At 35.5% G+C, this 12,911-nt stretch overlaps 1 protein-coding gene across 1 annotated transcript in view; it reads left to right on the top strand.

Moving 5' to 3' along the window:
* The first annotated feature begins 7,870 nt into the window (after positions 1 to 7,870).
* The window catches only part of pdss2 (prenyl (decaprenyl) diphosphate synthase, subunit 2), a 31,897-nt gene continuing 26,856 nt past the window's right edge, over positions 7,871 to 12,911 (top strand). The window contains exon 1 of the mRNA XM_084391238.1: positions 7,871 to 8,448. Coding sequence (XP_084247364.1) covers positions 8,222 to 8,448 — 227 coding nt within the window. The 5' untranslated portion in view covers positions 7,871 to 8,221. The remainder of the gene's footprint in view (positions 8,449 to 12,911) is intronic.

Here is a 12,911-nt window from a genome sequence, read left to right as displayed (position 1 = left end):
CTGCCGAACACTAGCCCATGATAAACAGTTACATTCTAGCAGGGATACTGTTACCCCTCTTGATACTAGAGGAGGTGCTTCAGCCCGTTTCTCTAACAGCCCAAACTGTGTTTTCTCCAGCGTGGATTGGCTTTCACTCCGATTCGATTCCATAGCTCTTAGCCTTGTGTATCAAGTGCAGAGGAATATGGTTTGTAAACACAAGTAAGGCCCTAATATGCAATGACAAATAAGATTAAAGGATGGAATTTACGTCTCTTGGGAAACGCCTGGTGGAAAAAGTGTGGTCATGAGACAACATCAGCCTTTTCTGTTCTCATTGTAATCCCTGCTTGTTTATATTGTGTGTGCATTGTGTCCGCTGAAGTGTGTGTGAGAGAATGCGTGTGTTGGTGGGTCTCCATTTCAAAAAGATACTTATGGGATTTCTACAAGAGGGAAGTATTACAAAAGGAATTAAAAGTAAATGGAAAACAGCTGGATGCAGAATCCGTTACTGGTTTGTGAAAAATAAACATTCGTTTTACAATCACAGGGACAGATGAAGCTTCTCTCTGAGATGTGTATAACAGTCTCATCCGCCGTAGCATCATATCTTTATTTCACTTACACAACACAACTGAATTCCTCCCTTCATTTAAAGGCAGAAACTCACCTTATATTATCTTTAAATGGGACTCGGATCACCCGCAGGCTCTATGCAAAATACAGCTTTCCACTGAAACGCGCAACAGCCGTCAGATGAGGGTCAACAGATGAGGGAATTCAAAAACAGCTGTTTGAAAAGTACATGCAAGTGGGTTTCCAGTGCAGATTGCTTTCAGTTGTTTAATGACTAGCCAATTTACATTTTTCCTTTAGATTAATTTGATACCTCTTTAAATTAAGACAACTGGCTCCCAGGTTTTTAAAGATAGTTCATCCAAAAATCATCTTTTACTCACCCTCAAGTTGTTCCAAACCTGTATGAGTTTCTTTCTTCTGTTGAGCACAAAATAAGTTAAAGAATGTTGATAACCAGACATTTGACGGTAGCCACTGACTTCAATAGCTACACTCTAAAAAATGCTGGGTTGTTTTAACCCAATGTTGGGTTAAAAATGCAGTTTAAAAATGGACAAACTCAGCCGTTGGGTTACATTTTTAATGTAACCAATGCAATTTGTCCATTTTTGATTTTGTCCAAAATGCAATTTGTCCATTTTTAAACTGCATTTTTAACCCAACGTTGGGTTAGTCCATATTTGACCCAACATTGGGTTAAAACAACCCAGCATTTTTTAGAGTGTACCGTCAACTGTCTGGTTACCAACATTCTTCAAAATATAATCTATTTTCATATTTAAAAAAACAATATACGTTTATGTATTTCTACTGTAACCAACTTATTTTCTGTGATGTTTTTCCACGAATCCCTTTTGATGCACTGAGGTCTACCATTATACTAGATCCTATGGTTGAACAGGAACTTTCAACAGTTTGCTGTCTTGGTTAGGCTATCTCCAGTCCCATAAAGACAACTCTATAGAAAGACAAATGTTGCTTGTGAAGTTGCAGTTTGATTAAATTACCTCTTGAAGCAGGCTACAACAGACCTCTTAATTATGTGATGATTACAGTTTTAATTTGTTAATTAATCATAAGTGACAACAATTGAAAGAATGACTAGGATTAGATCGAAGAGACAAATGAAGCTGTGAGCAAACACTGTACTGCAGCAAATAAAGAACGACAGGTGAATTGAACGTGGAGACCCAAAAAGCAGAGCTCTGCAGGAATCATGTAGCAGATGGTTGGTTATTTGTGTTGGTATAATAGAGTGCCATTAGAAACATCAATGTTTTGAACTTGTAGAGGTGTTTGTTGGCAAATGAGCAGAACTTTTTATGCAAAACGTGAAGGTTGTGAACGAAATAGGGCAGTTGACATTTCAGAGATGTAATAAGTTAACAATTTCTGAGGCTGGACTGATTTGGTTCCGGGTTTATGCACCAAGTTGCTCCAGTCTAATCAGATATTGAAAACTCATAACAGTTTTAATGATCCACTGTTAAGAAATTATATTAGTTATATCAGTAATGATAAGGGCATCTACCAGCGTTACCATACAGTCTATTGATAAATAACTTCTTAGACAGTTCATTGTAAAATAGCTGAGGGGTATTTGGGGGAATCTGAGATTCATGTGCCATGTGTTGTTGATTAAAGTAATGCAACCTAGTCTTAAATAGAAGGTCGAATTTATTGAATTTCAAAGGGAGAGAAGAGCAGAGAGACCCTTAATTTCTTCTCTTTCTGTCAGTCTCTCTCTCTCTCTCTCTCTCTCTCTGCCCAAAGCACTATGTGTGAATATGTAATCACATTCGGAAGTTCTCTGCTAAACATCTGCCTGCTTTTAAAAGAGTCTTTCAATTTTCTCAAACCTATAGGTTCATTTTTCATATCTACAAAATTAGGCGGTGTGGCCTTGTGGTTAACATTGTCAGAAAATTGACAGTTTGATCCCCGCTAAAAGCAAACCACAAGGAAAATACTATATCTACTGTAAATCCAGGTAACAGTTGGTAGGCCTACTACTTTAAATCCAGGTAGCAGTCTTATATTCATAATAAAAAATCCGTTTGAATGACGCTGTTATATTTTGTCCTTTTAACAGTTCAGGGGTTTTCCGTCACGTGCCCTATTTGTCAGTTGCGTCTTGCTTCTGTGTGTTCACAAGTTTCAGTCCTTTCAATATAAAAGTCTTCTCTACTGACTGACTCACTCATAAAGACAGTCTTTGTCGCCATCTAATGGCGAAATAATGTATGTGGGTCAATGACGTATACGGATTTTCGACAGGCCAATTTAAAGAAATAATAATAATAAAAATAAAAAAACCTGTTGCAATTGTTCAAACATTAAGGATGTTGTGTACACCTAAATTCATTAAAAAAAATTAATTTAAGTGATTTTAGTGTTTCTTCATCTAGATGAATTGTCCGTAGCCTTAAAAAATGTCATGTGGTGCGACCGTGATTTATCTTAAAATTAATTAATTTCCTTAAACATGCTTAGTAATTAAAGTGTTTAGAAACCAAGTATTTGCATTTCTTTTGAGTTTTTGTAAATAATGATCTCATTTTTTGTTCTATAATTTCTGAGTTGCCTCCTTAAATCTAGTTAACAGACTTATTTTTCCTGTAAATCACATAAAACTGATAGAAATGTTTTAAAAATATCATTCACTAAAGCAGACTGTATCAGTGATTCATATTTCAGCCACAGAAATAAGATATTTTATTTTAAATTTAATACAGTGATTGCTTTTATTGGTCGTACCACATGATGAGTGGTCGCTCCAAATGACACGAAGACCTTATATAGTTAAGTATCTATTTAAAGAGATCAATGACCAATACATTTTATACAAAAAAATAGATTTAAACCAGATTTTATACAAATTTCACAGAATTTTCCTGAACATAAACATTTTATAAACATTTATTTTGATAAAAATCACATCACAAACACAAGTGCACCATTTCATTTAACTTGACTTAGAATTTATAATGTTATAGATATAAATTATTTCATAAAATATTGTATACAGGTAACATTTGGGGTCAATTGTTTTTTTTAAAGTAATTAATACTTTTGTTACTCAAGGACACATTCAGTTGATAAAAAGTGACAGTAAAGATATTTAGGCTATAATGTTACGAAAGATTCTATTTCAAATAAATGCTGTTCTTTTGAACTTTCTATTCATCAAATAATCCTGACATATAAAATGTATCACAGTTTCCACAAAAATATGAACATTGATAATAATCAGAAATGTTTCTTGAGCAGCAAATCATTAGTGACCCTGGATCACAAAACCAGTCACAAGTCGCACAGGGTATTTGTGGCAATTGCCAACAATACATTGTATGGGTCAAAATTATCGATTTTTCTTTTATTTCAAAAATCATTAGGATATTAAATAAAGATCATGTTTCATATTTTGTAAATGTCCTACCGTAAATATATAAAACATTTATTTTTGTGAGTGAATATAGCAATATCGCAAACATAAATGGACAACTTTACAGGCGATTTTCTCAATGTTTCAATTTTGTAGCACCCTCAGATTCCAGATTTATCGGCCAAATATTGTTCTATCTTAACAAATCATACATCAATGGAAAGCTTATTTATTCAGCTTTCATATGATGTATAAATCTCAATTTAAAAAAATGGACCCATGTGACATTACATATTAGAATGATTTCTGAAGGATCATGTGACACTGAAGACTGGATTAACGATGCTGAAAATTCAGCTTTGATCACAGGAATAAATTACAGTTTACTATATATTCACAAAGAAAATAGATATTTTATACTGTAATACTATTTCACTCTTCTCCTATCAAGGTACTCCACTCTTGCTGCAGGGTCAGAATTTTTTCGTTTGGCAGTGGTATCTGGTAAAATAGATTAAAATAGTTTTAAATAAACAAATAGGCATGCAATAATAAATACACTACTAATAAATGCATTATTACTAAACTGAAATTACATGCTCTAATTTTTTTGTTGCATTTTTCTCATATTGTACAGAGTAAACATAAACTGTCTGAAATATATATATAAAAATAATATCCCAAATTGCATAAAAATCTATTCCAAATGATACTAAAGTAAAGTACTTTTTTTATATAAACCGTCAATTGAATATAAAAGCATAAAACTGCCAATCTAGGACATATTTCTATCATGGAAAACAGTCTGCAGTGGTCGCACCACATGATATTTGGTCGCACCATGATATTTTCAAATTCAGTCAAAATTTACAGGCACAGAATTGGCCACCTAAACAAAACAAGCTAGCTTCCCAAAAAAGGTCACTATGAAATTTATAAGAAAAATATATATTTGTAGAAATAACTTTAATATTTTTTTTTTTTAGGTCATACCACATGACATCCAAATGTGGCAAATACCAACCATTACAAAGGGATTTTTTTTTTTTTTTTTTTTTGAGAGAGAATTACAAACCTGCTTGCTGCTTCCATGGGTCCTTGGTAAATTGATATATGATGTTACTTCCTGTGTTTGAATAGTTTTTAACATAAAAGTCCCAAAATGGTAGTTCCTTGATGGTCGCACCACATGATATTTCATAAAATGGGCATCATCGGACAAAGTTTGTTTGTATATTATGATGGAAATATAAATACAAATGCTTTGAAATTTTTTAAAGGATTACAAAACATTTTGGAAATCATGCCAAATAGTGCAGAAAATAAATTTGAATAAATTTAGACTAATTTCAAAGACGTTTTCAAAACAGAAGTTATGGCCGGACTGTCGCACCACATGATGTTTTGACACTTTAAATAAAACAAATAAAAAAAACAAATAAGAAAAGGTTTTTGAAAAGTTAAAGTGAGTACATACATGGGAGAGGTAGCCTACTTCAAATATACCGTATCTTTTTATGCATTTAAACCCGTTTTTGCCTGAAAAAATGCAATCGGACAGAAAATTTTGGCATCACGTCATTGACCCGTAACGTCTGTTGCTGTTCACGGTCAGGGATTATTTTTCCAGCGGAAGGAAGGCTTTTAGTGATTTTATTTCATGTAGTCTAACTTACTTCAAGTTGCATAGATACATATTATTCGGCTTTAATATTTGTATTGTGTGGTAACCGTTTTATAAAAGCAATAAGGTACTCGAGGCTAGTGCTGTATCGTGAATAAATCACGGCTGAAGGCGTTGCACGATGCGCCCTTCAGCCGTGACTTATTCACGATAAATTACGTTACAGCACAGCCTCTCGTATATATTTATATGTGTGTGTGTGTGTGTATGATTATACTAAATGGCATTAAATGTAAAAATGGCCAAACATACATTGCAAATATGATCTTAATATGTAGATGCTGCCTCAAATTTTTAATTTTCAATCAACTTGAATGTTTAAATTTCAACACATTAAACTGTCTTAAAAATTTGTTGAATCTTGTATAACTTATACAAATGTTGAAAATTGCTTACCTTATTTTGATATAAGCAGCTCTATTAAATATTTAGCATTTTTCAAATATGCAAGATTATTATTATTTTTTTTGTCGTCACATGTTTATTGATTCTTGACCAGCTTCAAAAGACTAAATGAAAGATGCCCTGCAATGGAGTCAAATAGGATAGTAAAAATGTACCAGATCACATAATCATTGTGACCCAAGGCATCAGTTTACCTGAACTGGGCTATAATGATCTTAATCTTTTAACTTCACTGTCTTATATCTTATAGCATGAAATAGAGTATGCAAGGTCATAGTTTAGTAAATTATGGATTTTCTCCTTCCTTTAAGGTTAATAAGGCATACTACCCATGTGTGATTATATGGTTAGTTGGATTTTATTATTCGCACTTCCCATTGTTTAGCCTGCATGACCCTAGAAAACACTTGCGACCCATTTTTTAGTCATGACCCACCCGATTGAGAAACACTGCTCTGTATTGCATGTTGTAGAGTGATTATTCTGGATTTGTGATAATCCCCATATTGAGATCATGCCAGTCAAATGAATCCCATGGGATAACAAATTCAGCTGTATCAACTGTTAAAAGCCAGGAGAGAATTTCACTTAAGCGCAAGAACATTAATGATGTCAAAAGTTACTTTTTACACAACCTGAATTGTGTAATTGAAGGACAATGTATTTATTTGGACACTGCAGCCTTTGTTGGGAAATTCACGTTTTTGCTCAAACCTATCACAGATGGTGACACTTTTGTATGGCCACAGTGTTACCACTCAAAAAGTTAGTTTTCAGCGTTACTGTGTTTGAAGCAGAAAGGAGTTGACGATGTTATTCTAATATGCATTTTATTATGAAGATGTTTTAAAGATGATCTAGTTTTCATTGTTTTTATCAAAGGCTGTATGTGTAATCAACAAGTGTAGTATTTTGGTGCACATTTCACGTTCACACAAGACAAATTATGCAGATACCAATATGGACTGGTTAAACAAAACTAAGCTAAAGGTAAACAAAGATATAATTCAAACTACATTAATCAGTGTACTGTGGTGGGTTGCCCCTTAAAGTCCCACTGAAGTGCCTTGAAACTGCATCATTATTCAATGTGTTAACGTAACATATCGAACAGCTCCTCCCCTTTTTAAAAGAGCCAATAGCATTTAGTTTATATCACAGCTCGGCCAGAGCCATTGAACTTCTCAATCTCCTCGATATCGCTTTAAAATAGATCCACTCTGTGCTATCGTGTCTCTGGACCGGAGCAGACTGTGTGAACACTGAGGCAGCATGACACTAATGTGAAACCATTCGCCCCCATGTAGAAAATAGTAAATGTGTGAAAAAGTGACAGATTTTAGCTGCAGCTTCAGCATCTATTTATAATTTAGGGGGCGGGATGTTTAGATTCTAGAGAGCCTTTGATTGGACAGAAAATCTGATGAGAAGCTGAAGTGCAGAGTGATGTCATCAAATCATTGATCCATTTTGGCGGAAGTGAGAGACTTATCTTATTATGCTTGTAAAAAATTAAATAAAAAAAGATATGCTTATAGCTTCTAAATGCGAATTTTGTCGAAGCACATTAGCTTAGGGCTAACATATTCATACTAAAAGCCAAAAAAACTTCAATTTTGATTTCATGGGGACTTTAATGTCCAATGTAAAATAAGAAACACTGATATAAAACCCTTGGAAAGATTGCTTCTTTCCAACCGATTCAGAAAAAGAAAAATTCATTTATTTAAGAAATGTAAAACTTTTTTTCTTTAGCCAGATACCAAAATGTATGGTCTCAAGGTTTTGTTGAAGAGGGTTATGGTGACGAAGGGGTTAATCGCGCAGTCTTTACGACAGACCGTAAACTGATTCGTAGAAGATGGCGACCCGGTGCAGCTGTCAAAACGTGAGAGTTTAATTTCGTAGAACCGGACACTCAATAAACAGCACAGACCATCGGGTTGGGCAAGTGTACTTGAATTAACCAGAGACCATCGCTCGATCAGCGAAGGAGACTTCTGTGTTGAAGAAGATACAGTTTTCTTCCATAAGGAGGTGACATTGGGGAGGACAGAGGCTGCTGGATTTGACACTCAAAAAGTGAAAGACAGTGTCAGATTCCTGATGTGAACTTATCTGAAAGTACCTATGAACATTCATGCATTTAAATAACTAGTCTGTTAGTTTTATTTGTTTTAAAAATGGCTTGGAGGTCACGGCTCTCTTACATTGGACGGAGGCATCTGAGTATTTTCTCCAACCCTTCTCCCTCTAACTGGACTAAAGTGGTGTCTGATGCGGAAAAGATCGTAGGATATCCAACTTCATTCCTGAGTTTACGCTGTTTACTTAGTGACGAGCTCAGTAACGTGGCCATGCATGTTAGGAAGCTTGTGGGAACGAAACATCCTCTGCTAAACACCGCCAGGTACTGTGTTTTATTCATGACTGTCTTCTGGCCACCAGACAGAATTTCAAAATTCATATGGAAACAGAGTTGGCTGTAATGAATATTACAACGTGCAATAAGAAATGTTTCATAAGCACTAAACCAGCATATGAATCAGAATGATTTCTGAAGGATCATGTGTGAAGACTATTACAGCAAACTGTCAAAACTGCTGAAAATCCACCATACACTTTAAAATATTGATATTTATTTTTGAAATATATTTATAGTTTTAATAAAAAATATATGACCAAATTCAACAGTAAAGGATATCTACAATTTGGATATTCATTTTATTCAGAAATATAGTTTCTTGATGATGGCTCCATTAACTTACTTGATAAATCTATCAATTGCCAACGTTCTGGAAAAAGGCATACACACCAGTTTAAATTGGGGGATTCCAGCCTGATTTCCAATTAACATTTAATATCAGTCTTACCGTTATGTCAATGATCCTAGAGAATGTTGTAGAAGAACACTGTAACCTCCTCCACCACCATCAGTTTGGTTTTAGACTACAACATTCCACAACACAACATTTGATAAACAAAAAAAGAATTCATAAATGTTAAGGATCAGTCTAAATTGTTTTAAACTTATTAGACAGTGTAGATCTCAAATCAGGCAGCTCATCTTTTTATGCATGCAATGATCTTGCCCTGTATTTCTGACTGTATAATAGATTAGACTCAAACTAATGAGTACGTAATCAAAAACCTAAAGTAGAACTACCAGAAGTACAGCAGGTGTAAATTGTAGGATTGACAACCGCATAAGCACACAAGGACAAAGAGCTTTTTCTGTAAAGCTTTTCTTTTTGCAACTCTGCAACATGTTATTAAATGAAAGAAAGCAGCACTTGATATGAAGACTTTCACAATGACGGTTAGCCTAAGTGCTGGTTTACAACTAACCAGAGCTGTACGTGTAATAATAAATTGTGTTGTTTCTTATGATCGAATGAACCAGTTCATTATAAATCAAACTTACCGTAACCAACATGCATACGTCTTCTAGCTGTCATGGGGCCTATTTATCAACCCTATATGGGTTAGGCCTGGTTCATAAATATTGATTAGGTCATCTTGACATTGCTTGGTTAACTTATTGGAATAAATTGCTGTTTGACACAATTAAAGGGATAGTTCACCCAAAAATGAAAATTCTATCATTGTTTAATCACCCTCAAGTTGTTCCAAACCTGTATGAGTTTCTTTGTTCTGCTGAACACAAAGGAAGATATTTGGAAGAATGTTTGTAACCAAACAGATCTCGGTCCCCATTGACTACCATAGTATATATTTTTTCCTACTATGGAAGTCAATGGGGACCGAGATCTGTTGATTACAAACGTTCTTCCAAATATCTTCCTTTGTGTTCAGCAGAACAAAGAAACTCATACAGGTTTGGAACAACTTGAGGGTGAGTAAATGATGATAGAATTTTCATTTTTGGGTGAACTATCCCTTTAATGTTAATGAACCAATAGTAGCGTTGCTCAAATTAATTCCCGACCAAGTGCCAATTTGCTATCGTCTGCACTTCAGCCAATCAGTTCTAAGTATAACGTAACCTGGTTAATATACATGAGCCAAGCCTCCAGTTTAGCAGGATTTGAAAGATCGTAATGTGTAAAGAAGCCCCTGATGTGCAGTCAAGTGACAAACTGATTTACACACTGGAGTATCACCTGAATATAGTGGTTAAAGATGCAGGTCATTAGCACAAGTGGCTTTTGGCTCTCAGAGGACAAATTAAAAGCCATCATAAGAGTTTAACATCCTGCTGACCCTCTGGGTGCTGACCTGTTCAGTTTGTTCATTGAAAAGCAATGCAAGTCTAGTCATTTCTTCTATAAATCAATATGATGTTTTCTTGTAATTCCTCACTATAGTCCTGTGCTATTGAATCATGTAGCACACATAAAGCTGTTTTGTTGGTGAAAGAATGAAATTGAAACTACGAATCATATGTCAAATAATGTGCACGAATTGTATTTTTCAGGCTAGTCCAGTTAAAGCATGTTCATTGAGCGTGGAAGGCTTAATAAATGAGACTTTTGTCCTCTCCTAGGTCTACAGGTGAACGTTACCTAATGGTTTTGCATCTTGACTGCAGAAGTCAACGGTTCAGTTCCGGTTAGGGGCGAATTAGAAATGGGAGAGTTATTGAATTCACTTGAGCAAGGCACTTAACCTCTAGGTTACTCCTAGGAGATAGACCCTGGAAATAGAGTACTTAAAAGTCACTTTCAAGTAGCCATGGCCAAATTAAAGCTGGCTCCCTCCAGTGGCTGCCATTTGCAGGTCCAGTCTGATTTTGTGCAACTTTTGAGACAGACAGCCCACTCTGTGATACCATAGATCAGGTTCATTTCTTGACTTTTTATTTTTAGTATAGCACTCCATCTGCTTTTTTTTTTTTTACACTGCTGTGAGCTTCACTTTGTCTCTATAGACTTTATTCATTAATTTAGCCTGTGATTTGCCGTGCGTAAATATTAGCTTTTGGTGTTTTGTGTAATAAGTTGGCTGAGTCAAACCTTCTGATCAGTTTTCAGTGAGAGAACAGGTACAGTCTGAACTCAAGAGGCATATCTGGAATTTGAATCTGAACCATGAATTACCTCTAAACACAAAATATTTTCAAAAGGAAACCAAGAAAAAAAAAAAAAAATCCTAAAAGGGATAATTCACCCCAAAAGGAAAACGTTGTCCAAATTTACTAACCCTGTGTGAACCTGTATGACTTTAGTTCTTCTGTGGAACACAAAAGAAGATATTTTGAAGAATGTTGGTAACGGTTTTGGTTACCATTGATTTCCATTGTGTGGACAAAGAGCACATACACATATTTTTTTAATGTTCCACAGAAGAGAGAAAGTCATGCAAGTTTGGAACAACACGAGGGCGAGTGAATGATGACAGAATTAAAAAATTTTTGGGGGAACTATCCCTTGAACTTTTTTTCACCTGAGTGCTGTCTAACTGAATGACATACAGAAAGTTTTAAGAGGAAATAAAGACTGAGTGTTTGTGTGTGTGCGCTTGATTTTAGAGGGAGAGAGAGTTCGGAAACTCAATCCGGCCCATCCAGACGACAGTGCTGGAAACAGTAGCCCAAGGGTGTAATAACCTATACACCTAAATCTGATATGACAATCCATTTGGGAGGGGACCCTGTCTTCTCTCCTCAGCATCAGTGCAGATTCAGCCGTCTCCTAAGACGCGCCACAGATATTTATATGCACAATTGCAGGCTGGCGAGTCGGGCAATGCCAGCTCACGTTCCGCTTTGCCTTTCGGTTCATTCTTTAAAAAAAAACACAGACCTCAGCGAAGTTCAGAGCAGTTTGCGGTTGCGGAAAGAGCTTGCGGAGATGTCCGTGACACGTCAGGGGAAGACCTTCACTGTTACACACACACAGATGTGTTTTTCTCCACACACATACACAGGCACTGTGACAGGGTGGTCTCGCTGAGGTCCTCTATGGCAGGGCTTTTCAATATTTTACGGCGAGAGACCGCCATCCTAAAATTTAAAAGGCATTGATTTAGGTTTTTGTATAAAGACTTAATTTATACTGTGTTTTAATATTACAAAAATATTTAGTGTCTATTACGTCACATTATTGAAAAAATTCCACTCCTTATAGTACTGTACTGTTATTAATTTATTTACATTTTAATTTATTAATATTATCATTATTATTATTATTATTTACACTGTTTTTCTCTAAACTTTTCCACGGACCCCAGTTCGAAATCCCGAAAAACTAATTGGACCCACCCAAAAATTGTTGTCTCAGTCTCCATGTCTTAAAGTGATGGCCCTGCTGCAAACACACATAATATTCCAGAAGAACAGAGTGCAGTGATGTAATGTCACATTTTCCATATGACATCATTTGCTGTGGCGTTTTGATTGATATTTACAGCATTTTTCTTTTTTAGCTATTAGGGGTCATTCACACAGGACACACTAATGTGGTAAAAGCAGCTAGATGAAGCATAGTGTATTTAAAAAGATGTTAAAAATATATGAAATATATGTAAATATGCTCATCCCACCCCCAGATTCATCTGATTGGCCCATTATTTTATGACTGGCATTTGTCCCCTGTGACACATGGGTATCTTGACAATGCTCATGGTGCAAGATGTGGAAACCCCCCCCCAGAAAGATTCACTATAGGGGGGGGCAAAGACATCCATCTAGCTCATGTTTTCATTGGCTAACCAAAAAATGGCATCCTGTGTGAACAGCCCTTTAAAAATGTTTCACACATATTAAATTTACTTCACTGCGCACTCCTTGTTCGTGAGGGTCATAAACACTTTCCAGCTGGTCTGTAACATTCCATCACTCTTTCATTCCCTCTTTCCAATCATTTCTTATCACCACTCGTCTTGTTTTAATGACTCCCTGCTCCTCACTTT

This window comes from Rutilus rutilus (genome assembly GCF_951802725.1).
Source record: "Rutilus rutilus genome assembly, chromosome: 20".
NCBI lineage: Eukaryota > Metazoa > Chordata > Actinopteri > Cypriniformes > Leuciscidae > Rutilus > Rutilus rutilus.
Note: the sequence above shows the minus strand (reverse complement) of the source record. Positions and strands in the feature narration are given on the sequence as shown.